General features: G+C 45.5%; 1 protein-coding gene across 6 annotated transcripts in view; it reads right to left on the bottom strand.

Annotated features, from left to right (window-relative positions):
- The window catches only part of LOC119382912 (dachshund homolog 2), an 88,664-nt gene that overhangs the window by 12,377 nt on the left and 51,488 nt on the right, over nt 1–24,799 (bottom strand). For 4 of the 6 annotated variants that reach the window (XM_049412343.1, XM_049412344.1, XM_037650824.2 and 1 more), the window contains 2 exons: nt 16,798–16,866; nt 5,197–5,575 (listed from right to left, as the gene is read on the bottom strand). In XM_049412343.1, coding sequence (XP_049268300.1) covers nt 5,197–5,575; nt 16,798–16,866 — 448 coding nt within the window. The remainder of the gene's footprint in view (nt 1–5,196; nt 5,576–16,797; nt 16,867–24,799) is intronic. The other 2 variants (XM_049412345.1, XM_049412346.1) reach the window with 1 other exon arrangement.

Below are 24,799 nucleotides of genomic sequence, written 5' to 3'. Positions count from 1 at the left end.
AGCGATATACAGCACGCGGTTGATCGTGGCGCTGTGTTGGTCGATGATGACGACACAGATATTGCCTTGATGAAAACGAGGAGCATATAGCGGAAGCTGGATAGTCATTGACTATGTTTTTATTTCAGGCGAAAGCCTTAGATGCCTCATCAAAAGCGAAAATCGACCGTCGGCGTCAACACGAGTGATGCGAAAAGATGACCACGCGATTACGTCACCATATGACGTCATCATGACGTCGCATATCGCAAAAACTTGTGACGCCATCGTAATGTCACACGCTGCGGTCATCACGTGATATTTTTGTTTGTTCAAAGGTAGGCCTATCACGGAGACAGTGCAAAACCAGATGAGGTGCAGAAAGATTGCCTCCGATCCTGGAGGCAGCGCAAAACCACGTTCAAATATCTTTGACAGAGGGCGGGCGAGGACCAATACATCAGCCGAGAAGAAAAAGAAAATGGTTTTCGCCATCGAGTTGTCTTAGGCGAATGCAAAGGGACTCTGTGAGTTTTATCACCATCATCGAGCGTGCGCAACGAGATGCTGTAGACATGTGTGCAGGAGAAACACCTTTGATATGGATGCTCGGCTACAGCAGGCGTGCTGTAAGTATGTCGTTGATGTTGCAAGACAAATTATGCCAAACTTAAAACTGCGCCGATAAGAATTCTATCCGAAGATGTTCGTATAGAATTCTTGTTTTTTCTGTCCATTGCGACGATCCTGAACCCTCCAAACAGCCCATCTGGCTACGCCAGTGAGTCAGACAGATAGCCTGCCGTGTCCGTAACATCACAGATTTTGTTGGCGTCTAATGATGACTATGGTGAGTAAACATGTATTCACCAGTAAACATGAACTACGTCTCATTCTGAACTGGCCAATGGCCGAGTGTGGTAAGTTTTGAGAGCCGCTATTGCGCCACAACTAACTCAGGTAGAAAAAAAAAAACATTTTACAAGAGTGATTTTTATTGACTTTAAGACTGAATACATATGTAATACAGGTTTAGCTACGAAATAAACAATAGAAGTGTGACCTTTATTTTATGATTTAATAATTTGCCAATTAAGTACTTCCAAATAAAACATTACTAAATAAAACACGTAATCAGCCTAAACTGAACTATTGTTTCTGTTAACAAACAATAAATAAATAAACGAAGTTGAAGAAAAAGAAGAACAGAGAAAAAAAATGCACATAGAGCCGTATGTTAGCGCTCACATGCATTATTTATATTTCGCATAATCCGTGTGCCATCTGGCATTGTTTCTTGCCTGGTTCACTCATAATTAACGTAAGAACCTCATCGTATGGGAAGCACGGGAACCACTGCTTGAACAACACTGGTCTCGCCGCCTGGTGGCATCCAGTGAAACCAGCGTCGATCATGGGACTACAATAGGTCAACTTTACCAGCTGGTCTGGCTGTTCACGTTTCAATAATTCGATCCGATCTTACGATCTCTTTGGATACGAGAGAACTAAACACAGTTTTCTTCACACAGAAATTCTGGTGAAGTTGCCCCCGTTACCCGTTTCTAGTTGTTATGTTCCTAGTTTCCTCTAGGTGGCGCTACCAGTCCATGTGCATATTAGTTCAAATAAAAGAAAGAAAGTACGACGAAAGATGTTGGTAGAACCTGAGTCGTTACAGGCTAGATAACAGGTGTATATCATAGAAAAAAGAAGACGATTCTATAAACAATAAAAAGAAGAAAAACATAACCAATGTACAAGGCTCCACTAGATGCAATAACACCAGGTTATAGAAAACTGGTTCGGGGGCTACGTGTAGATAGATAGATAGATAGATAGATAGATAGATAGATAGATAGATAGATAGATAGATAGATAGATAGATAGATAGATAGATAGATAGATAGATAGATAGATAGATAGATAGATAGATAGATAGATACCGTATTTACTGGAATCTAGGCCGGCCCCGATACTAAGCCGACCCCCGAAATTCGCAAGGCCAGAAAAGAAAAAACCTCTTCATTGTACTCTAATCTTAGCCGACCCCTCCCCCCTTTCGCACATCGGCTTAGGTTCGAGTAAATAAGATAGATAGATAGATAGATAGATAGATAGATAGATAGATAGATAGATAGATAGATAGATAGATAGATAGATAGATAGATAGATAGATAGATAGATAGATAGATAGATAGATAGATAGATAGATAGATAGATACCCCGGCGAATGCTCTAGAGGTAGAGCATTCGGGAGCTTTACTGCGAAATAAGCCACAGCCTTTCTTACATTTCTTTTTCATTATTTCCCTGTTCTACGGGTTTCTGTTTTACCGTGCCTGCCGATGCCACGGTTTCGCCTACGGAAATATGATCGCGTTGAGTGAGAGCGCTGAAAGGACAAAAAGAATTGAAAAAGTAGTAGTCGGGCTGCCCGTTCAGCGAGTGGCTCCCTGAAAGCGTATACGTCAGGGACGGTCTCGGCTGCTGCAGTTTTGAGAAGCGAGAGCCACGTTCATTAGTTGCGCACGTCCTCGTCAGCGCGATTCGGCAGACCAGATGGCTGGGGTCTAAAATACGCAACAGATGGGCTGTTTCAGCTCGAGAGAGGTGCAGGGTCGATTTGCGTGGTGGGAAAGAGACGCGTGGCGCGTCCGGTAATAAATTCATCAAGGAACTGCGAGGTCAATAAGGAGAGAAAGAAACCGCACGAGCAGCGCAGTCTGACGGTTCCCGCACAGTTCGTTACAGCTGGTGCAGCCGCAGGAATCGAACCTGAGAAGCTGCGCTCACTACCGGGACGCTACGATATAAGAAGGCATCAATCTATACGTCTCGAAATATTGTCGCACTAGTTGCGTGCTGTGCGGTTCGAGACTGCGCCCGAGTCTGAGCAGAGAATGCATGCAAGACAATGATAGGTGCATTCCTCAGGATCGCGCTTTCAATACTCAGCCCTCTTGTGCTGCGTCATTGGGAATCAGAGTGTATAGTTAGCGCCATAGCTCTTCAGTCATAAACAATACTTCTAAGATATCCCAATGACACATGTTTGAGAATTCGGGTGCACTGATACGTGAAGGTCTGCTAATCGGTGTACATTGTTGCCTGTGAAGTAGAGATGATGTGCTTCGCCGACTTCGAATATAAAGAAGTTGGTAGTAGCACCCGTGACGTCTGCGCCAATGTTTCTTTATGACCATGGTTATGTCGTCGTATCTAAACTGTGCCCATCACCAAGCACCAACTAGGCCGAAAACATGCTGCTACGCACGTTTATTTATTTATTTTTAAATGCGAAGCATTTCTTCTCGAACCTTTGGTACTTTGAGCATTTCTATCTATCTATCTATCTATCTATCTATCTATCTATCTATCTATCTATCTATCTATCTATCTAGCCCCCTACGTCTGGGTGCTCTCGTGATCGCCTCCTTAACTTGGTGTAGACCAAAATTAGCATTGGAGGGTAACAGGGCCTGTCGAATATGACTGTCCAGTCATGTTATGAATAACGTGAATAACCGACATCTGCAGCGTCGACCCGACGAATGCAAATAATAAAAATCAGGATCCCAGCAGGAATCGAACCCAAGCATTCTGAGTCGCTGTCAGGTATTCTACAACAAAGCCACGCCAGGTCTGGAAACTGATTTGGAAAAACAGCCTATGCATGAGTAACGTTGATGCAACGTCAATTGTAGTTGTAGTGCTGGCTATCTAATTTTATAACAAAGCAATAAGCGCTACATTTAGCCGGCTCCGTTTCTCGGGAAGACGTTACCAAGGAGGAAGGGGGCGGGGGATGTCACGCCGAGCGCGACCTTACAATATGTACTCCTACGATGCAGGCGTCATATCAGGTTAACGTCAATTGTGGTTCCAACGTTGGCTCCGCTTTTATAGCAGTCTAATAAACATTAAATTTCTATTCCTATGATTCAACAAGCGATATTCAAGCGTCGCTCGACCCCGGATGAATACGCTAACGAAAGTTACGTATAATATTCACATCATCGCACCGTAAAGTGCACTTCGTTTCGCTAATACTGACGTATGTGCTCTAACGTGAGTGCTGACGTTACGTCAGACCATAAGTTACACTTTAAACGCCAGTGTTGCCGACGTGCCTGGTAAGCCCACGATGTGCACACAACTGCTACACTTACAAAAACACGTCGATCCACCTCGTAACGCTTGACTCAAAGCAAAATAATGCAACATAGATCTACTCGCTGACTGCTTCGCATGAAACCGATTCCCTCGAGGTGTGGGATCTGCCGAATTGCCGTTTCACCCACAAAAATTGTTACCACCGGTCGGCGCAGGCCGCGCCGCAATGTTTAGCAATTTCTGTATTACTTATGAATTTTCTGATAAGATTGTGCGCACGACACGAGTAGCCGAGTTTATTCTGGAGCTAACGCTCCCAGCGATAACGCTGGAATTTTCGATCATTCATGTATGAAAGACGACGCGTTCCACCGACGATCAGGTTACCGACGACCAACGTCTGGCCTTGCTGCTTTCGCTGCACCTTGAGTGTTGCTTAATTCCTTTACTGGGTACAAGTTCGCCCAATAAACTGTTTCATCTTTACCGGCTGCGTTTTTTGCTTTCTTCACCGCCACAACCACGTGACAATACTCTCTTGCCGATAGCCCGTAGCATGACTGAAGTTTGAAACGGAGTTTACAGTCGGTTACAGCCTAAAGAATCAGCGTAAGCTCTGCCCACAGCCGTCACTGTCCCACAAAGAGAACTTGCATAGATGCCCAGTTCAATTGAATTTGCTCATTTCCGTGACGTCAAGTACCTTTAACGTACTTGAAATTTGTCATTTTTTCCCTACTGACACTTATTTGTGTGGCTGGTTTTCCGCCGAAACTTGAAATTCCTGCTATATTTCAGCAAAAATTGCTGGCATCACTGCTCAGCCAAACGTAATATCTTAAGTAGGGACGACGAGCTTCAAATTCCTAATATGCCGCAGTACTTCAATTTGCAGCGGAAAAGTACTCGTGTATAGAACGGAAACCACCTAGCACGACTCTCTCGCAGAGGTTAATGGCAGGCGCGCCGCAGTTGTGGAGGCGGAGTTTGCCCTTGTCAGGTTGCAACTGTACCGCGATTGACTGAATCCTGTTTCGCAGGAACACACGAAGCCAGGTTACCCCCAGAGTTAAAATCTTTGAAAGGAGCCCGTTAACAGACCTGGGGCTGCACAGGTCCAGCCCGTGTGCCGCGGCTTGTTGTTGCTGCTGCTGTTGCTGTTGCTGCTGTTGTTGCTGCTGTTGCTGCTGCTGCTGCTGCTGTTGTTGCCTGAGCTTGTCGTGTCCGCTGACAGGACGTCCCAGTTGTGCCATGCCTGCGGCTGCCAACGGCAGCGCCAGTCCCCCAGCCAGCAGGTGCCTCTGGTAGGCAGCGGCTGCTGCGGCAGCGGCAGTGGCCGACGGGTGGGCAGCGCCGTGGGCTCCCAGGCCCAGCATGCCCAGGGCCTGCTGCTCCAATGGGGACACACCAAGGGCAGCCTGGTACGCGGCCGCCGCGCTGCTCGCGGACAGCTTGTCCGAGGTCATCGTCGGACGGGCACCTGTCAAGGCAAGCGGGAGATATGGTCAAGGTATGTTTGCTATATGTATTATTATAATTATTATTGTGCGAACGCCTCTGACTTGTGGTGCATTTCCGCACGCTTAAGCGAATTCACTGCTTTTTATTTTTTTCCCTCTTCCCTGCTCTCTTTCTCGCTCATCTTTCTATTCCCCTTCACTAACTCCCCAGTGACCGGAAGCTTTTCAGGTTAACCTCTCTGCCATCTGTCTTTCTGTTTCCTTCTTCTTCTTCTTCTTCTTCTTCTTCTTCTTCTTCTTCTTCTTCTTCTTCTTCTTATTATTATTATTATTATTATTATTATTATTATTATTATTATTATTATTATTGTCGTTGTCGTTGGTTGTAGTAGTAGTAGAAGTAGAGAAAAAGCAACGAGCGGAAAGTAGGGAGGTCAGGACCAGCGGCCTGTTTGCAACGCCACATTGGTGTAAGGCAACGAAGAACAGAAAGAGGGAGACAGTGAGCACTGCACGCGCACATAAGGACTCACGTCAAGACTGTATACAATCCGTGATGAGGTCGACACTTACCAAAAGCTACGCTAATGTGCGAATAGCTTTGTCGAAATGTGCCCAGGGTACAGAAGTGAATTTTTTCGCTAGGCATGTGTAAAAATATTACACCATCTCCCACTAAAGGGGACCATGTGGGGATGCGAATCAGCGCATGGGTCGACTTAAAGTTCCGTTCATCACGGGCACCTTGCCCGATGTTAACGCGTCCTTGCAAGTGGAGCACACCATGAATTCACTGTAGTTGCTGTTGCTGTTTGCCAGTGCTGGGCAGTATCGAAGATACATGTATCTTAGATACTATTTTAGATACTCTTTGGGTATCTTGTATCTGTATCGCGATACGTCTCGCAAAACAAGTATCTGTATCTGTATTTCCGATACATTCGATAATGTATCGTGTATCTTAAGATACAAGATACTGCTATCGCAACACAACTGTGCGAAACAATAATCGCTGGCCAAACCCAGCTCCTCAAGCTGGTACTGGCGCCACTATGCCATCTGAATAAAACTAAAGGCAGTGATGAAATTTTCTTTCTGCCAGTGCCCTCCAGTAAGGACAGAATATGAGGTCTGCGTGTCCCTTATTGGGGGAGCAGAGTCACGTGGCAGCGCTCGCGCAGTCTCGAGAGAAACAAGCGCGCGGACGTCTACGCCCATCTCATGTGCCTTCTGTTTTCTCAATCTTTTTTTTTTCTTTTTATTTGCGCCAGTGCCATGACACTTGCTCTTAACCACTGTCCTACGCCGAGTACTCCAATGCGTGCGGCGTCTATCGCGCAAACTCTGATGTTGCTATAGCGTCCTTATTGAAGATTCTCTTGCGCCTTGCTTTGTAACGAAATCTGACGCCTGCAAGGATGGGGTTGCTTTGCGTCTCGTGGCTTTTACATATCAGCGATTTGAAGGATCTCGGGGATGTATGTTTGACTTACATGCAATGAATTAACTTACATGCAAATAAGATTCTAACAACTTTAGCACCACTGATACTGATGCTAAATATAATAGAGCGAGCGTTTACCTAACAGAAGATATCTTGGCCTACCGTATTTTTTCTTCCTGCTGTCTTTATTCAAAGGATTTATGAAATCGTAATTTGAATGTTAGCAGAAGTGCTTTATTGGCTGTCCTTTTACATCCCATACATTAGCTAGGTCTCTGTACTGTTTTTTACGGTCTGGTCACTGCAGTATATCTTTTGTAACGGGCTATCAAAATAAGATCTCTGCTTATTCTTTTGACTGCATTATTTCTACTACTGCTTACACATTCACACGTTGCCAAGGCGATTTTGAAAACATTTATAGTCATGTGGGCGCGCCTTGAGTATACAGTACAAAACATTCTTTACCGCTTAGTAAAATAGCGAAATTGAGTTTGTGTTATAAAAGAGGAAGTTATTAGGAGCCATCTTAAAGATGTTAGGTAGGGAGTTCGAGGAACGCTGTTATACCGAATGCTCTGTTTTTCTGATGAGCGTCCTAACGACGCGTTTCAGGCAATTTTCCATAGGCACTGAATTTTCTATTGTCTCACCTTCACAGGTGAGTTGACGACACTTCATGCTTAATTGTCATAGCTATTAAGGGCACCGTCTGTATCTTCTTTCTGTACTCATTTAGTGTGAATGTTTGATACGGAACCGCCTCTCTATTTTACCTATATTTGTTTTCCTGTTTTAGGCCTTCCTGAATTTTTTAGTGTTACTAATCGCCACGTAATCAGAACTATAAGTGGCAATAGCGCGAAGGGCGGCGGTATCCCGCGACGCTTTGTGCAACTAAACAATACGTCTGAGACTTTTCTGGATTGCGCATGTTTTCTCGTTGAAGAAAAATCGTTAAAAGATTGTACTTTAGTGAGTATGTCAACAAAGAATCCTTTATGCCAGCAGATATGTACAATATGAAAATTCATTGCAGTTTACATCCTCTACGTATATACCAGGGGTCTCAAACTCGCTGTATAGCCAGCGGGCCTCAGTCACCAAATGCAGTCCCGCAAGAGCCAGGGCAGTAAAGTGAAGGTTGAAAGGGGGGGGGGGGGGGGAGAAATGGCTTGAACAAGATGACAGCAACGTTGCCATTTGAAAGGAAGCCTTTCCCATATCTCATATATGTCATTTCTGAAAGTACTTTGGAGTCAGGATTCGACAAACATCGATACCGTTCTACAGAATGACTGAAATCGGGACGCGGATTCTGAAATATAGAGTTTGTGTTAATAATAATAATATCTGGGGTTTAACGTCCCAGAACCACTATATGATTACGAGGGAAGTAATAGTGGAGTGCTCCGGAAATTTGGACCGTCTGGTGTGCTTTAACGTGCACTGACATCGCAAAGTACACGAGCCTCTAGCATTTCGCCTCTATCGAAATGCGACCGCCGCGGCCGAGATCGAACCGAGTTTTTGTTCCACGGTTATGTTTCAACACATGGTGACCACATGTCCTCACGAAAAGAATGATTGAGACCAGTCATGTCATTGTAGCTCATGTAAATACTTATTAACAAAATAAAAACAAATGGAACGAAGACGGTAATAAGTGCGGGCCGGGCCACGTGCTTGAGACCCGTGGTATACACAATGAGTCAAGAAAAAAAAATTTCGCTACTAGCGTTCTTGCTGCTCTGCACCTGTCCAGTGATCCGGTATTGCGCCAACGGTCTTTTACGGACAAGGCAAAAGTCCACACCGGTATTTGCGCCATCGTGCGAAGGCTTCTTATTGAAGTTCTTGTGATTAGATGGCAACCTGTTAGCTGGTCGGCACGCAAAGCAGCGACTCCCATCAATTGCGAAAATTACAAGCAAAAAGCACTGTCAGCGAAGTGTATAAAGAGCTGTCCTGTTAAGAAGCTAAAACAAATGCCAATAATTTATTTCAGGAGGAAACCAATGAATTTCCGGAAGAAGGGAAAATTTTTGCGATACTAACAGACATTTCACTCATGTTCTTTTTATTTATTTATTTTTTCAAACTACTGAGGAATGGAACCTGATACCTTTTCATCATCTGTACTCACCTGAATAAATTCATAATTACATTCTCACTATTTCGTAAACAACATTTTCATTTTAGAGTCGTTTGTTCGTTTGCCTTCCTTCGTTTGAGATTTTCAATTGGGCCTTGTACGTGTGTTTCTTATGTTGTACCTTGCCCCTCCTGCTTTGGCCACATGGCCAAAGTACGATGTAAATAAATAAATGAAACGAAATGGGTCACGGTTAAGAAATTTTCAAGGAGACATTTTTGTGCGTAGGCATTTGCTGCTACATTATATGGACTTATAAAAAGAAATTTGCGAATGTATCGAAGTATCTTAAGATACAATTGCCAAGTATCGTATCGGATACAATTCTTCTGGCAGTATCTTGTATCTGTATCTCAAATACTTCTTGCCTGAGTATCTTGTATCGTATCGCGATACAATTTCAAAGTATCTTTGCCCAGCCCTGCTGTTTGCCACCACGTGATTGCTGAGAGAGTGTAAGAGCGATAGGCCACAGAGTCTTACCCTGCCCCTTACACAGGCCCGAACGCGCTAGCGCGCGCCAGCACACATGGTTTTGTCTGCGTTACGCCAAGCTAAGACAGCATACGGCAGCCCGGGCCCCTAAAGTGCTCTGCACGTATCATCATCAAGGCGGTCGAAGAACAAGAGGAAGAAGACTTGTCCTTGGCGCGAGCGAGCGCTCAGCGAGCGCGGCTGTAGTACGTGGGAGGAGAGGCTGCGCCGCGGCTGCAGCGCGGGGGAGGAGAGGAGAGAAGGCGACCGAACGCCTGCGTAAAGGAGGAGAGTGGGAGAGAGAGTAGGCGCATGCGCAGTGGAGCGCGGACGCCACCGCCGGACACAGCCCCGAGCAAAAGCTGCTTCGCATCTAATAAAGGAATTAGCAAAAAGGCGCCAAATAAACGCATGCTGCTCTGCGCGGTACAGGTACTTCAACAAATAGCTTACGCAGTAATTGTCTGTTAGCCGATGTTTGTGGTTGTCCGCGATATTCAGGTTTAGCTCGACCACCACGAGCATCCCATTCCTTATATCCTCCGTACACGCAAGGGTGCAGCTACAAAAGGTTGATGAATATTTACCGTTGGCACAAATGCAGACTGTAGTCAAGACACTGAACGAACTTATAACACACTTATACTGAATGTATAAGCGCAGCCCGTGGCACTTGGTTCGTCTCCTGGCCTACAGTCATATGGGATAACTTCACATAATCGTTAAGGTTTAAGGGTTAAGATCAGATCGAATGTAGATGATCTGGACAAATTAAACTGTTTGTTCTTTTTGGCGACTTCTTGTGACAGGCAAACGCGGATCGTAGGTGCGATAGACACGAAAATTGTATAACATAAACATTGATAGTTACCGCTGTCGAATTCTCATTTCAGATATTCAATAACATGGACGAAACTTTAAATTGTAAAATAATTTCCAGTTACCAGTAATATGGCTGTCTTTTTGAATTCTCACGCTTAAGCTTCACGCGATATTGCCCCAGTGCGCACTTGAACACGAGTGTTAACAGAATCCACTGCATGACGACACAGGACCTTTAAAGGTGTAAAATAATTTCCAGTGTAACGCAGCAATATGGCTGTGTAACATGAAAGTTTTTTGAGCTCCAAGCTAGGCGTGGCTGTGTGGTAAAAACGCAGACGTCCTGGGTTCGATTCTCACTCGACCCAACATTTTTATTATTTATTTTAGAGCTTTAATTCAATAAGAAAAAAAAAAGATACGGAGATTAGGCAGATCAGGTACCGCGGATTAAAATATGGCACATATTTTTTTACACACACGAGAGAGAGAGAGAGGTTTTAAAAGAAAGGCTGCCTTCGCGCGATGGTACATACAGCACTCGCAGCAAGCAGACTAAGAAACACCGTGCACGTGCACTAAAGCAATGGTCGCATAGAGATGCAATATACTTGCTCGCATGAGCACTTCCTAAAGTTATGTGCAGTATATGTTTAAGAATTTTACTTTTCCTTTCTTCCTTTTTGCAAGCGCTATTATTACATTACTGTCGTTTATATAATTATACCACAATACAAGAAATTTCGGCGTGAGTTCACTTTCATAGATTATAGCTGCTGTTGCACTGCGATGCAAACTGGGTGCGAGCCAGAGCTACCATCGAAATGTCTGTCTCTTCGCCTTATCACGCGCGCAGGAGTTCGTCTTTTCTGGTGCCCCGATTAAGTTATTTGACTTCACTTGAACTCTGAAAATTATTCCGTAGCCGTGGAAGGAAACTTGGCCTCACCATACAACGTAAACTCACAGTTATCTCGAGAGAGAAGAATCTTCTACCGTCCCTATAGTGTGGGGTGATCTCATGAAAAGTGCTAAGAGGGTCATCAGAAGCTTACCCCAGCTAAGGCAGTCACATTAAGATGGATCCAAACCAAATCCTATCCCACGCTCGTCACTCATAATCGGTCAGAAGTGCCCCCGCATGCAGGACTATGAAACAACACAAGCATCTCGCGTTTCCAAATTCGGTGTCAGGGGTCCTTTAACAAAAAATGACGGTGATTATCTGGCTGAATGTAAACATTGTGGACACACTCCGTGTCTATTTAATCATATGTTCTGGCTGTGCCCCAACCAAGGGGTCGGATCTCAACAGTGAGACCCGACCCCTTGGTTGACAGGAGGACTGGAGTCGGCGTATAACCAGTGAAGTTCTCCAAGGTCAACTCCTAGCCGTCCAGAGAGCTCACACCATCGGGAAAGCCTTTGGCCTACCGGTGCCTGCGTAGGGGAGCCACAGACTTAGCTTGGGGGCTTTGCCCCCGGGTCGTAGTTTCTCTGGACAATTCTTGCCATGCCATGCCATGCCATGCCATCTCCAAAGAGATCTTCGTGTCACTGATTAAAAAAGGAAAAAAAAAGCAAACCCTTCGGTCTCCTTCATATTCTTACTTTTTTTTTTTTTACCTGTGAAACTTCTGTCTGATCGATGGCCCCGCCACGGTAGTCTAGTGGTTACGGCGCTCGACTGCTGACCCGAAGGTCGCGGGATCGAATCCCGGCTGCGGCGGCTGCATTTTTGATGGAGGCGAAAACGTTTGAGGCCCGTGTACTTAGATTTAGATACATGTTAAAGAACCCCAGGTGGTCGAAATTTCCGGAGCCTTCAACTACGGCGTCTCTCATAATCATATCTTGGTTTTGGGACGTTGAACTCCAGCTATTATTATTATCTGTCTGATCGATTTCCTTAGCAAGTTCGTGCTGCTTAAGGATTGGTGTGAATGCTGATCCTCGTGAATTTAGCTCCGCCTTGCTCATTACCGTTGAAGTGACGTGGTCGAAATTAGGCGCCATTTTGAGACACGTTGGGCTGTGACAAAACCATATTAGCATGGATGGATGGATGGATGGATGCTATGAGCGTCCCCTTTAAAACGGGGCGGTGACATGTCTGCCACCAGGCTCGAAGAAAAAAAAAAGCTTCTTTGTTTCATGTTGGCCTTACACCTTATCTACATTGATTAAATTATGTTATTATACCAAAAAAATATAAATTCGCGGTTCATCTCTCTGCCTCTTAAGGCAGAATGACCTTATTTTTCCCCCATTATTTATTTTTGTTCTTTATCTCTACTTTTCTGCCACCAATACTCTAACCGTCTCTTACTTATTTCTATCGCGGACGTGTTCAGCTTTACATTGTTGTCCCTAAGACCCAAGGCTTCCTGTAGACTCGTGCCCACAAGTATACTTGGGTGAATATCGCCACATTCAATCAGTACATGTTCCATCGTTTCCTTAGTTCCCCCGCAGCATGTACATTGTTCTTCTTCGTTACTGAACCTCGCTTTATAACTACGCGTTCTAAGGCAGCCCGACCTTGCTTCAAACAGTAAAGCGCTTCCCCTTGAATTATCATAAAACCTTTCCCTCCTTATTTCGTTTTTTCCCTTTCGGTAGTTACTCAGAGCCGGCTTCTTTTCCATCGCTGTCATCCAATAAGTCCTCTCCGCCTCTCTAACCTTCTGCTTAATGCTCCTTGTTGCTATATCGCCCGCACTGCTAGCTGTATATTTACTGGTGAGCCTCCTAGTTCTTTTTCTCCACTGCGTGTCAACGCTTTTTCTATACAAATACCTGAAAACCTTCTCTGCCCATCTACTCTACTTCATTTTCCTCAGCCTCTCTTCGAATCTCATTTTGCTCTGAGCTTCCCTCACTTCAAAGCCTGTCCATCCCATATCACTCTTTATAGCCTCATTTGTCGTCTTCCCGTGAGCGCCCAACGCGAGGCGGCCCACCGTCCTTTGATTTACCTCCATTCCTGATTGTACCTCTGACTTCATACACACCACTGAGTTCCCAAATGTAAGCCCCGGAACCATCACACCCTTCCACAGCCCTCGAAGCACCTCGTACCTATTGTACCCCCATAAAGCTCTGTGCTTCATAATTGCAGCATTCCTCTTTCCTTTTGCTACCGATGCTTTCTCTTGTACCTCCATATATCTATCCCCCTCATTTACCCATATACTCCGAGGTACCTGTACTCGCTTACCCTCGGTATTTTTTGGCCCTGTATAAAGACCGCATGGTCTTCGTGATCATTGAATACCATCAATCCACATTTTGTTGCACTAAATCCTAGTCCTAGAGCCTCACATTCCCTTCCGCATATATCTGCCAGTCGCTGTATATATCATCTTGACTGTCCGCAAATAAGACAATATCATCAGCATAAAATAGACCTGGAAGCTTCTGCTCAACCACCATGCCGACCTGTTTGTGTGACAAATTAAATCCAATGTTGCTACCTTCTAGCGCTTTTTCCATCCTCACCATGTACAGCATGAATAACAGCGGGGACAAAGGACATCCCTGTCTCAGCCCCTTGCTAATTTCAACGCTGTCCTTGCTACTTATTCCTTCCCATTCTATACAAACTGTATTTTCTCGGTATATTTCCCTCAAAAGCTGTATACAGTCGTCACCTATGCCCACTTCTTTCAATATATCCCACAAAATTTGTTCATTCCACACGCCTCGGAAACCTGCAACCACACGCGCACGCATGCTGGCACACAAATGTACGACCAAGTAATTTTGCAAGCCCCTGTCGCAAGCATGCAAAAGTACTCAAGGCAGATACAGACGCAAGATCAATGCTATACAAACGCCGAACACGTGGAAAACAATGCTTTTCTCTTTCGCCAGGCACAAGGAATATATGTTTCATTTCTTACGAAGGAAGAAAAAGATGAAAACGAAAAAAAAAGCCAGAGCAAATAGCTTCTAAATGAAAAAAACGCAGAAATCGGCGCTGATAAGAAATGGGAGAGAGAAAAGAGAGGCACCGCTCCACTCATCCAATAATTGATCAGTGACGACTCAGCGATTTTTCAGCCAATTTTAATTTCTAAACCACCGGCGCGCTTCGGCAGCCGCGGGTTCGCCAGTGTGAATCAAATTAGCCTCTCCGGAGAAGCCCACCCCCGATGCGGTGCATTACACGCCTTTAAAACGACGGCGAACGAAAATTTCGAAGCGACGCCACCCTAAGTATAAATCAAAAGGTCGATTTGGCAAGAACTCGGACAAGAGGGGAAAAAGAAGAAGTAAGACAAAGAAAGAAGGGCGAAGCACAGCAGAGTCATAACATTCCAAGTTACATACTACCGGCTTGGCTTGGCTCGGCCCTCGCAAGAAAAGAAGGCTCGCGAGCCGAGTTTGAGAAGGAAAAGAATGCAGCGCCATGGAGTGCTATACGGCGACGTACGCCGGAATTCATCTTGTCCCACTTCGATATTCAAAGACTTCCTCGCTCTCCTCCCTCCCTCCTCTCTGATGCGTGCAGCTGTGGCGGCCGGCACTCGCTCGGGCTTCGAGAGATAAGCGAGGATATTTATGCGACTCCGTAATAAAAATTCTATTATGCGCCGCCGGAGCACTGTCCGTCACCGGTCGTTTGGTTCGGGGGCTTTTTCCCGCTGCCGCTGCTGCTGCTGCTAGTGCTGATGCCCAATAATTCCGCTAATAACGTTTCTCGGCTGGGTGGAGCTCCGCGATAAAGATGCCCTCCTCTACCACCTTAACGTCCTCCCCTCCCCCTTCCTGCGCAAGCGCTCCACATACACAAACCACCACTGCATTTCCGTTCCGTTCCTTCACCTTTTCCACCCCTGTTCGCAATCAATGTCCCTTTTCCTCCATGGCCGAACCCTTTTGCTTCCTTAAAAACCCTGGGCGTTTATCTTGTATTCGGCTCCTGCTCATCGTTCGAACAATGGGCTACGACGAGCATGATGCGACTTTATAAGGCGGAAAGGAATTCTTTCTACGAACGCCGCACGATTTAATGGCCCACCCCTTTTGGAAGCGAGGTCTCGCGGTTCGACCGTCTTTTTTTTTTCTTTCTTCGCTCTTCCGTCCATTCCTTAATGTCGCTTAATGAAGGCTGCAAAGCGAGACGGTGGGCGCAACGCTTATACGTGGAGCTCGGCGATTTCTCTCTCGCCTAATCGAGCCATGGCCACAGGAGCCAAGTTTTCGCGATGGGAGCTGTATATACCCATTAAGGTCGTATCATTGGTTAGCAGTGCAGGCGAACAACGCAGGTCGTTATTTTACGGAAATAATGTAAAAAAAACAACTGCTGTCCGCTTGAGATTCTGTACGAAATTATCGAGGAAAGGCACGTGTGCTGTGATCAAAAGAATTGTGATTTAGGTTTAGCTGAATGAGCAGAAATGATCTACTCTATATACTAAAGCAAAATATTATCACACCGGTATACAACTGAACAATTCATTGAGACTGGATGAATACAATGCTGCTGTTATAACAGGAGAGAAGCCTGTATTAACACAATGTATTGTGCGGCGTGTCTCCGCAAACTGGTTCGAATTAAAACCTCGAGTCGGCATCGACTGGGATAAAAACGACACATGAACGTGACAGAAGGCTTAGAATAAATGCCGCCGCTAAATATTTGGGCAGGTCAGGAATTGATGCTCACGCGATCGCTCAGCATTCGTAAAGAAATCCAGTAGCCATGTTATCTGTTAAACAATACCAAAAAATAAAATAAGAAGCAAGGAAGCGGGCGGGAGATGATCGCATGTGCATCCCCAACAAGCTAACGTAACTTTGATTCACTTCGTTCAAAATCTGTCGACTCGACGAAATTTATTCGAGACATAAAAAGCGTGGGAAAGGCCACCTCCGAGCGGTTGCCACTGCTTTCTTTTTTTTTCCTTTATTAATATTCTAGAATCTGAAGAAACGAAGTGTTAAAAAAAAAGTGTCCGAATGAGTGCGAAGGCGGCTAGGACTTTTTCTCGCTGGCCTATCCAAACTTGCTGAAAACAATACCAGAACTGCTTCCTATTGTCAGCTATAGTGCTTGCTATCGAACTAACTGAAGGCAATAAAGGCCAATATTAACGCATTTTTCTGGTATTTGCAGCTAAATTGCCACTGATGCTTTTCATTTTCTTTCTTTTTATGAGACTCCAAACAAGTTTAACTATTATACTGGCTTCATATAATCGCACTAGCAACTTTTAAAAATGAGAAATAGCGCTTGCCATTCCTCCAATCAAGGTTTTCAGAGAAAGCGGGAGACAGGAAGAAAGGAATCAGGTATAGTATAGCAGTCGGAAGTGTAGTATAACGTTGTTCTTTACCTTGGCTCCACATCTTGAATAACACGGCTGGGATGTTCAGTTCAGCTTCCTCCGCGCAACGAATGTTCTCTGAGGACGAAGCAGAAGGAGGGAACACTCAGATTGGGGGGGGGGGGGGACAGTTCGGGCTCGGGGGGGGGGGGGCACACAGACGCTAAATCAACCCTGCACGATCCGCGCGCAGCAAGAGCGCGTAGCCGAGGTTTGCCACCGAAACCTCGGAAAAACACGAAAATCGAGTGCGAACACTTCCTATAGACAAAACGAATCCAAACCGGTGGGAGATCGTTTGGAAAGTGCGCGAAACTTAAACGACCGCTCCAACGTAGAAAAATAAAGCAAAGAAAACAAAACAAAAACACCAAGTTTTTTTTTACGGAAAACTGAGATTTGCTGTAGCAAGTTGAGGTTTGTAATGCAACTGAAGTCCGCGTGTTTTTGCTTATGAAACGCCGCTGCACGTTGCTGACCCCGCAAAAAGATGCAGTACAGGTACGCATACTGACCTAGCGGCATGGCATGGGGCAAAATATTGTGGTTCTACATGTACTGCATGCACCGTACTAATATCGTCTGTTGCTTCGCATATTTCGGTTTACGTTTGTCTTTTCCACGCATTTGCTTTTAATAACGCAGTTACGTTTTGTTTTTTGTTTTTTATTTCTTTACAAATGACACGCGCAACGGCCTTCGGACACGTTGATACTATCGAGGACAAACGTGAACCATATAACACGCTACAGCAAGCAAACTTTAGCGCGATTGCACTCATTTCGACGGCACACACGACACGCAAGAGGCTTCTAGAAGCAGTTCGAACCAAAAATGCAGCTCGCTATCGCAAGTAAAACAAAACAAAACAAAAAATTTAAAAGAAAGGGTTACGAAGAAAGAGTTGCGGGCACGGAGCTATCCATCAAGTCACAGTTTCCCAAATAGGAATATACGTATGCGCATGCCGGCAGGAAAGCTGGAAACGCGAACAATGGAGGAATCCTTTGAGGCAAAAATCCAGCGTCGTCGAGGGTTCGGCGACTGTTGGGGAAAGAAAGAACGGTTTGTGGTTGGACGGTAAGCGGAGCCGAGGGTATATATGGAAGCGTGCAGCAAAAGTTTTTGAGTGAACCCGATCTTAAACGGCGATGTACCGCTCCCTTACAGCTGGCCTGCCGGAATTTCGGAGGAGAAATTTAAGGCTACTTACGAATAAAATAACAAAAAAACAGAAAGCAAGAGAGAGGTTACGCGAGAAATCTCTGCACTTTCTCGTTCGCGCGGGAGGTGTAGGCGTATGTATATCGTTGCGGGCATTATGGAGATGCAAACGGATCGCTCGTGCTCCTTCCAGAGGGGCCGGCCGCGCTGTGTTCTGCATTGCAGATTCGGAACAGCCACAGCTATACTCCCACCTACTGAGAGTTTGCATTTACGGAGCTTCCTGAGCTGTGCCTCTTTGTCGTCCTTGTATTTACCTGTTCTCCCTCCTTTCTCTTTTTTGTCTAAACCCGTAGAACCCGTTCGGAATTTGCCCCTTTTCTCGGCAAAAAAGAAAGAAAAAGGTCTTTTCTTTTCCGCCGCAATGGAAAATTCCTGCCCGTGCCATGGCTCATGTCGATGAAGGAAGCCGAAACTTCAGTCGCGAACTTTTTTGGGGGGATATTACGGTCAGCTGGCGGAGAACGAAAGCGCGCTTGCTTCCGCGGAAACAACACGAGACCTCTGTGAGCGCGCATTTGCATTGTAGTAATCGGGAAACTTTGTTTGAGGGCTGTAGCATGAACGATCGCCATTTTGTGCCGCGAGATAACGCGCGAGTGCTCCCGCTCAAGGAGGTTCGAATGAAGAAAACAGAAAGGAAGAAAAACGTCTCGTAGTGAAAGGTACGAAGCGTAACGTAATATCTTTCCTTCGAGAGGGTTGCTCGAATTCCCAGCCGTTACAGCTCTTCAGCCGAGGGAACCTTTCTCCCTATTCTAATTTCACCACTTTCTCCCCTGTCGCTAAACACTTACTTCCGTACATTCTTTCGCATAGTTCACGAGATATTCCCACCGTCTTATGCCTCGTCTTCAACCTCCTGCTGCACCGGCTAAAACGTTCTCTCTTTTTTTAAAGTTTTTTGCCTGCACACATTACCGGCCCACGACAATAGCATCTTCGGCGTGCTAGCGACCCGGAAGCGCCGAAATATTCGTCGCGAAATATATCGCGTTGCTAGCGGGCGAAACGATTTCGAGCAAGAAAAGGCATCTGTGTATGCATACGTATATGCGCGGGAATACTATATACGTACTGGGCAAATGCGCACCGCGAGATACACGGCAGTGAGGTCAGACAAATTGTGACGCGTCGTTTACCGGGACACAATGATGCGCCTCGTGGGGAGCCAGACTCGCACGACAAATCGAAAGAAAAAAAAAAAAAGAAACGGGAGCGAGGAGCAGAAGTTTTCCAGGGGCGTCCCATGAATGGGATGATACGTGAAACCGAAAACCAAACTTGGGAACTCGCATTGTGATCGTCCCGGATCCTCTTCGTGACAGGCATTACTATTCCCCCACGCCGTCCCTTTTCTCCCTTTCCCAATTTCGCTTCCTTTGTATGAGACAGTTGTCTCTTTTGCCACCCTTCTCTCCCCAAACTTGGGTATCCCCCGCTTCCCTACACTAGCGACGTTGAAAGCCGCGAGAGGGCGCCGCATGTGGCCGCGCAGCGAGTTTGTAATATGCAGAGCGCTCAACGCATGGCAACGGCAGCGGCGCGCTATTGGCTGCGCGCCCACAGGGACGCCGCTGCGGAGTTCCGCCTAGCAACGGCCGCCACGACGCATTCGCCGCTCTCCTTCTCGGGGTGCCTTTCGCGGGAATTTTAAACGGTGAACGCGGCCGCCGGGCCCCGTGGAATTTTCGTCGCCGCTTGTGAACTGCTACTGCTCTCGCGTTGACCGAAGACGCCGTCGTCGCCGTAAGGTTCGACTGTGTTTTGTGCATTTTGTTTTGTTATAACGGTGAACACGTTCGCCCATGAACATTTGTGTTGTCGCCACTGTCTTTTGTGCCTTGGCGCTGCAGCAAGACGCGATCGGCCGTCGTGTTCCACTGTGCGTTTACGCTTTTTTCTTTTTTTAACAGTGAACACGCTCGCCCTTGAATATCTGTGCTGTCTGCTGTGTCTCTTGAGCCCTTGCGTTGTCGCAAGACATAATCGTTGTTGTGTTGGTCTGATTGCTTTTGTTTGTTTTTTTTAACGCTGAACACGCTTTCACGTGAATATATGTGGTTGTCGCCAGTGTTTTTTGCGATCTCGCGTTGTCGCAAGACGTGATCGCCGTGGGTTCGAGTGTGCCTTGTGTTTTTTTTTTTTTTTTTTTCGCGGCTGTGTAGAAGATTACGGCTTGAAGACAAACACATCGTGGGTTGTAGACTTTGTGAAGTCAACATCAAGGTGTGAAAGGTAATACAAAAATGGTGTTTCATAACTTCAAAAATAACTTGCGGAATCTTCTGTGGTAATTTAACTTCATGCTTTGGGGATAATGTCCAATGATCAGCAGTTCTCAGTTAGGTCGTATTATGTGTGCACTTAGCCCCCCTTATACGTGGCGTGCGGTTGGCAAAACAAAATCGAAAAAGTGCCGCAGTCACATAAGTAATTGTGTTCTAGTTATTTTCATATGTTATGGCGTAGGTACCATAGGATGGGAAAATAATGAGAGCAATCAGAGCGCAATGTGAACCAGATCTACATTATGGTTGGATCTCACGAAAGTATTCCACAAACCTGCACATTTCACTTAGGTCACCAACTTAAACCTCACTTAGGTCACCAACTTAAACCTAGGAGAAATATCATACAATTACATCCCATACTTCCTAACGTATAGGAAGGTTACCTTCAACATGGGGGAACTCGAGTCTGAGGTGAGGGGCATGGACAGCTTAGTTACACCTCAGGGCTCCATGATATTGCTCATGCTCTTAATCTCATTATGACAGGATTGTCAGAAAAAACGTGAAGACATCTTAGGAATCAATCGCTCCGTATACACGGATGATGTTGCCATATGAATCTCGCAAGGCAGTGATGGGTAAATAGAACAGAAGTTACAGGAAGTGGTAGATAAAGTGGAAGTCTACCTCACAGGCACTAGGCTTGAATTTTCACCAGAGAAATCAGAACTTTACAGGCCCATACTTAACAGGAGGTGGCCCAAGAGATACATGAAGGAGAGAGAGTGCGAGGAGATACAGACTTGCACGAAAAGGTCCCCATCATTGAACAAGTTAGGGTCCTTGTACTCAACATTGAGTCGAAGCGAACTAACAGCAATACTCTTATAAAAATAGTGACTAAGGTCACTAAGGCAACTGGCTGATCAGGAGAATCACAAACAAGTATATCACGGAATGGGAGGCTAGCATTCTTAGACTTAAATGGAACAAGACAGAAAAGGACAAAATCAATATTTTCGTAAGGAAAGCTTTTAAGCAGGCCCTAGGCTTGCCCGAAAGCACGAGCATAGAGAGATTAACGCACCTGGGCATGCATAACACCTTAGAAGGATTGACTGAAGCTCAGTTGGAAAGAATTGCCAGCACCGCGACTGACAGAATATAGATAAATTACAAACAATAACCAGCAAGGACCCAAGGTTGCATCGGCAAGAGATTGGGAGCCAGATTGACATTGCAAATTTACTAAAAAAGAAATAAAAACAAAATTCAATTAGGGCAGTATAACGAGCACAGCTAATACGACCTAATTGAGACAGCTCAAGTGCACACATAATACGACCTCATTGAGACGGCTCATCATTGGACATTATCCCCAAAGCATGAATTTAAATCACCACAGAAGATGCCGCAAGTTAATTTTGAAGTTATGAAACACCATTTTTGTATTACCTTTCACACCTTGCTGTTGACTTCACGAAGTCTACAACCCACGATGTGTTTGTCTTCAAGCCGTAATCTTTTACACAGCTGCAGGCGTCTTGTTCATCAGTGATGTTCGCCCGAACCACGTCGCGAGTTTGTAATATGCAGAGCGCTCAACGCATGGCAACGGCAGCGGCACGTCAACGTCAGGCGATGAACTGTCATTGTCTTCAACGCATTCGATCGCGCGGCGCGCCGACGTCTCACATGCGCTGCTTTCCATGGTCATAGCCGTACAACACCGGCGTTGCAGGGCTGCGAAATGCGTTGGCAAGATCAGCCGCGAAAAAAAAAAATAATAAGAAAACACAAGGCACACTCGAACCCACGGTGATCACGTCTTGCGACAACGCGAGATCACAAAAAACACTGGCGACAACACATATATTCACGTGAAAGCGTGTTCTCAGCGTTAAAAAAATAAACAAAAGCAATCAGTCCAACACAACAACGATTATGTCTTGCGACAACGCGATGGATCAAAAGACACAGCAGACAGCACAGATCGATATTCAAGGGCGAGCGTGTTCACTGTTAAAAAAAGAAAAAAAGAAACGCACAGTGGAACACAACGGCCGATCGCGTCTTGCTGCAGCGCCAAGGCACAAAAGACAGTGGCGACAACACAAATGTTCATGGGCGAACGTGTTCACCGTTATAACAAAACAAAATGCACAAAGCACAGTCGAACCATACGGCGACGACGGCGTATTCGGTCAACGCGAGAGCAGTAGCACTTCACAAGCGGCGACGAAAATTCTACGGGGCCCAGCGGCCGCGTTCACCGTTTAAAATTCCCGCGGAAGGCACCCCGAGAAGGAGAGCGCGGCGCGGCCGTTGCTAGGCGGAACTCCGCAGCGGCGTCCCTGTGTGCGCGCAGCCAATAGCGCGCCGCTGCCGTTGCCATGCGTTGAGCGCTCTGCATATTACAAACTCGCGGCCGCGCACGGTCCCTATATACGTGCACACGGGAGGAGGTAGGTGTTCGTTGTTTGCGCGTGAAAAATGTAGCAGCGGTCCCCGATCACCTATAGGGGCCATGTATCACGCGCAAAGAGACAGGAGCCGAAAAAAAAATGTGGTGTTCGTGCTTTCAACTCGCACGCTAGATCTTTACTTCTTTACGCTTTACTTTTTGTCCGAAACGGGTGCGGTGGACTCTTTATATGCTAATCATGCGCACCGTCCCTGACCGCAGTGAAACGGGCCCCCTTGTTTGCCGCTCGCATATGCACAGGACATTGCTTCCCCCTCACTATCCTCCTTTAAAAAAAAAATTCTATTTTCACTTGTCTGCCCTTGGGGTTTCAGCTTGGATGTTATACGATTTCCTAGATACTATCGCGTTGAAGCAAACTATTAGATCGGAAGCGAAGCGTTCCACTTTGAGGGTGATGTTGCTAGCATATATATATATATATATATATATATATATATATATATATATATATATATATATATATATATATATATATAGATATATATATATATATAATATATATATATATATATATATATACGTAGACTTACAGGCTTACGTTAATGAACTGTATCGTCTGCCTAGACTGTCCCTGGGTTTTTCGCGCTATCCTACAATACATTCATACCAAATAGCTCCGCTTTCCTTACCACTGAAGGAACTCGTATTCTTAAAAAGCAAGACAAAGCTCTGTCTGCGGCCGGTGCGACAACAACTACAAAAAAAGGGGGGGGGGGAAGCAAGGGAAATTTACTCGACGGATGTACACGGTATACTATTTTTAAGCATCGCTCTGTTCTTGAATATACAACACTGGTAACCGAGTCACGCTTCGCCACCATGTTGGTGTATAGGCAGATTTTGTCTTATTGTTAAAGGGCTCCTAAACCACTCTGGCTTCAAAGACGATCGAGTCGTTTCTTTATCGACTTCACTACACTTCCTACAGGCGCTGTTTCCTCCTCGCCACTTATTGTTTTCATGACTTAACTCTGTTTTCAAATATGTTTACAAGACGTAACTCTGTAGGCTTTAATTTCATATAATATTACATTAAATTAAAGCCTACATATTACATGAAATTAAACCTACAGAGTTAAGTCTTGTAAACATATTTGAAAACAGAGTTAAGTCATGAAAACAATAAGTGGCGAGGATTGTGCATAATGGCTTCAACCAAGTTGTTATTCTTATTTTTGCGGAATTCTGGTCTGCATAGTGCTGGTGATTGACGCAAATGGGCGGCGCTTAGAGGTAGTTTCAATGTTGTGGTCGCGCGTTAGCTTATGGATCTAGGTATACCATGTACCAGAACGCTCCGTTGAGTGTTTCGTGCAAGCGCTTTCAGGGGCGCACGTGCCGCTCCAGCGCTATTGAAAAGTCTCTTTGACGTGTGTGCCTGTATACAGTTGTAACATCACACAAGTAGACCAATTAATTATTTACACGAGTGGGCCAGCTAAATCGAAGAGAATATTAGTGCTCGACAGTCCTCGCTTAAATGCCACCATTTTTAATGACAATTCTTTTGTGCCTTGCCGCCGTGCGCCGCTTCACACGTTAAGGTGAACTGTCACCAACTCGCCCATCTTTCAACTTTACTGAACCATTTTCGGCTCGTGTGGCATCGTGGCTCGGTCTGAAAGGCTTTGCACTGTTTAGTTCGTTTCTCAATAATACGGGGCTACAGTGGAAACCTCGAGAGGTGCTGCAGCGCTTAGGTGCGCTGGAGTAGACGGCACTATGACGCGGAGGGAAACCTAGCGCAAAGTGAATTTAGCGCCATTGCCTTATTAGAGTGCAGCGCAGTACGTGTTGGTTACGGTTCATGCAAAGCATGTATCTGACTTCATGACGTAAAACGAAGGCACATGACGATGCACAAGGCAAACTGAACTAGTATACGACTGATGTGAGGCTATGTACACGCATGTACTTTCTTGTTGTTCGCGTCTTTGAAAATAATCTTGGCTAAGCAAATTTTCAGAAATCTGCCTTGCGATAAAATCTGCAGCAGTGTAGTTTACAAACTGTGTTTTCCTCTAGCTGTAACTGGAAATAACGCACCTTCGTGACGTCACGCCGT

This window comes from Rhipicephalus sanguineus, chromosome 2, assembly GCF_013339695.2.
Source record: "Rhipicephalus sanguineus isolate Rsan-2018 chromosome 2, BIME_Rsan_1.4, whole genome shotgun sequence".
In the NCBI taxonomy this organism is placed as follows: domain Eukaryota; kingdom Metazoa; phylum Arthropoda; class Arachnida; order Ixodida; family Ixodidae; genus Rhipicephalus; species Rhipicephalus sanguineus.
This window is presented reverse-complemented; position numbering and strand designations above follow the sequence as displayed.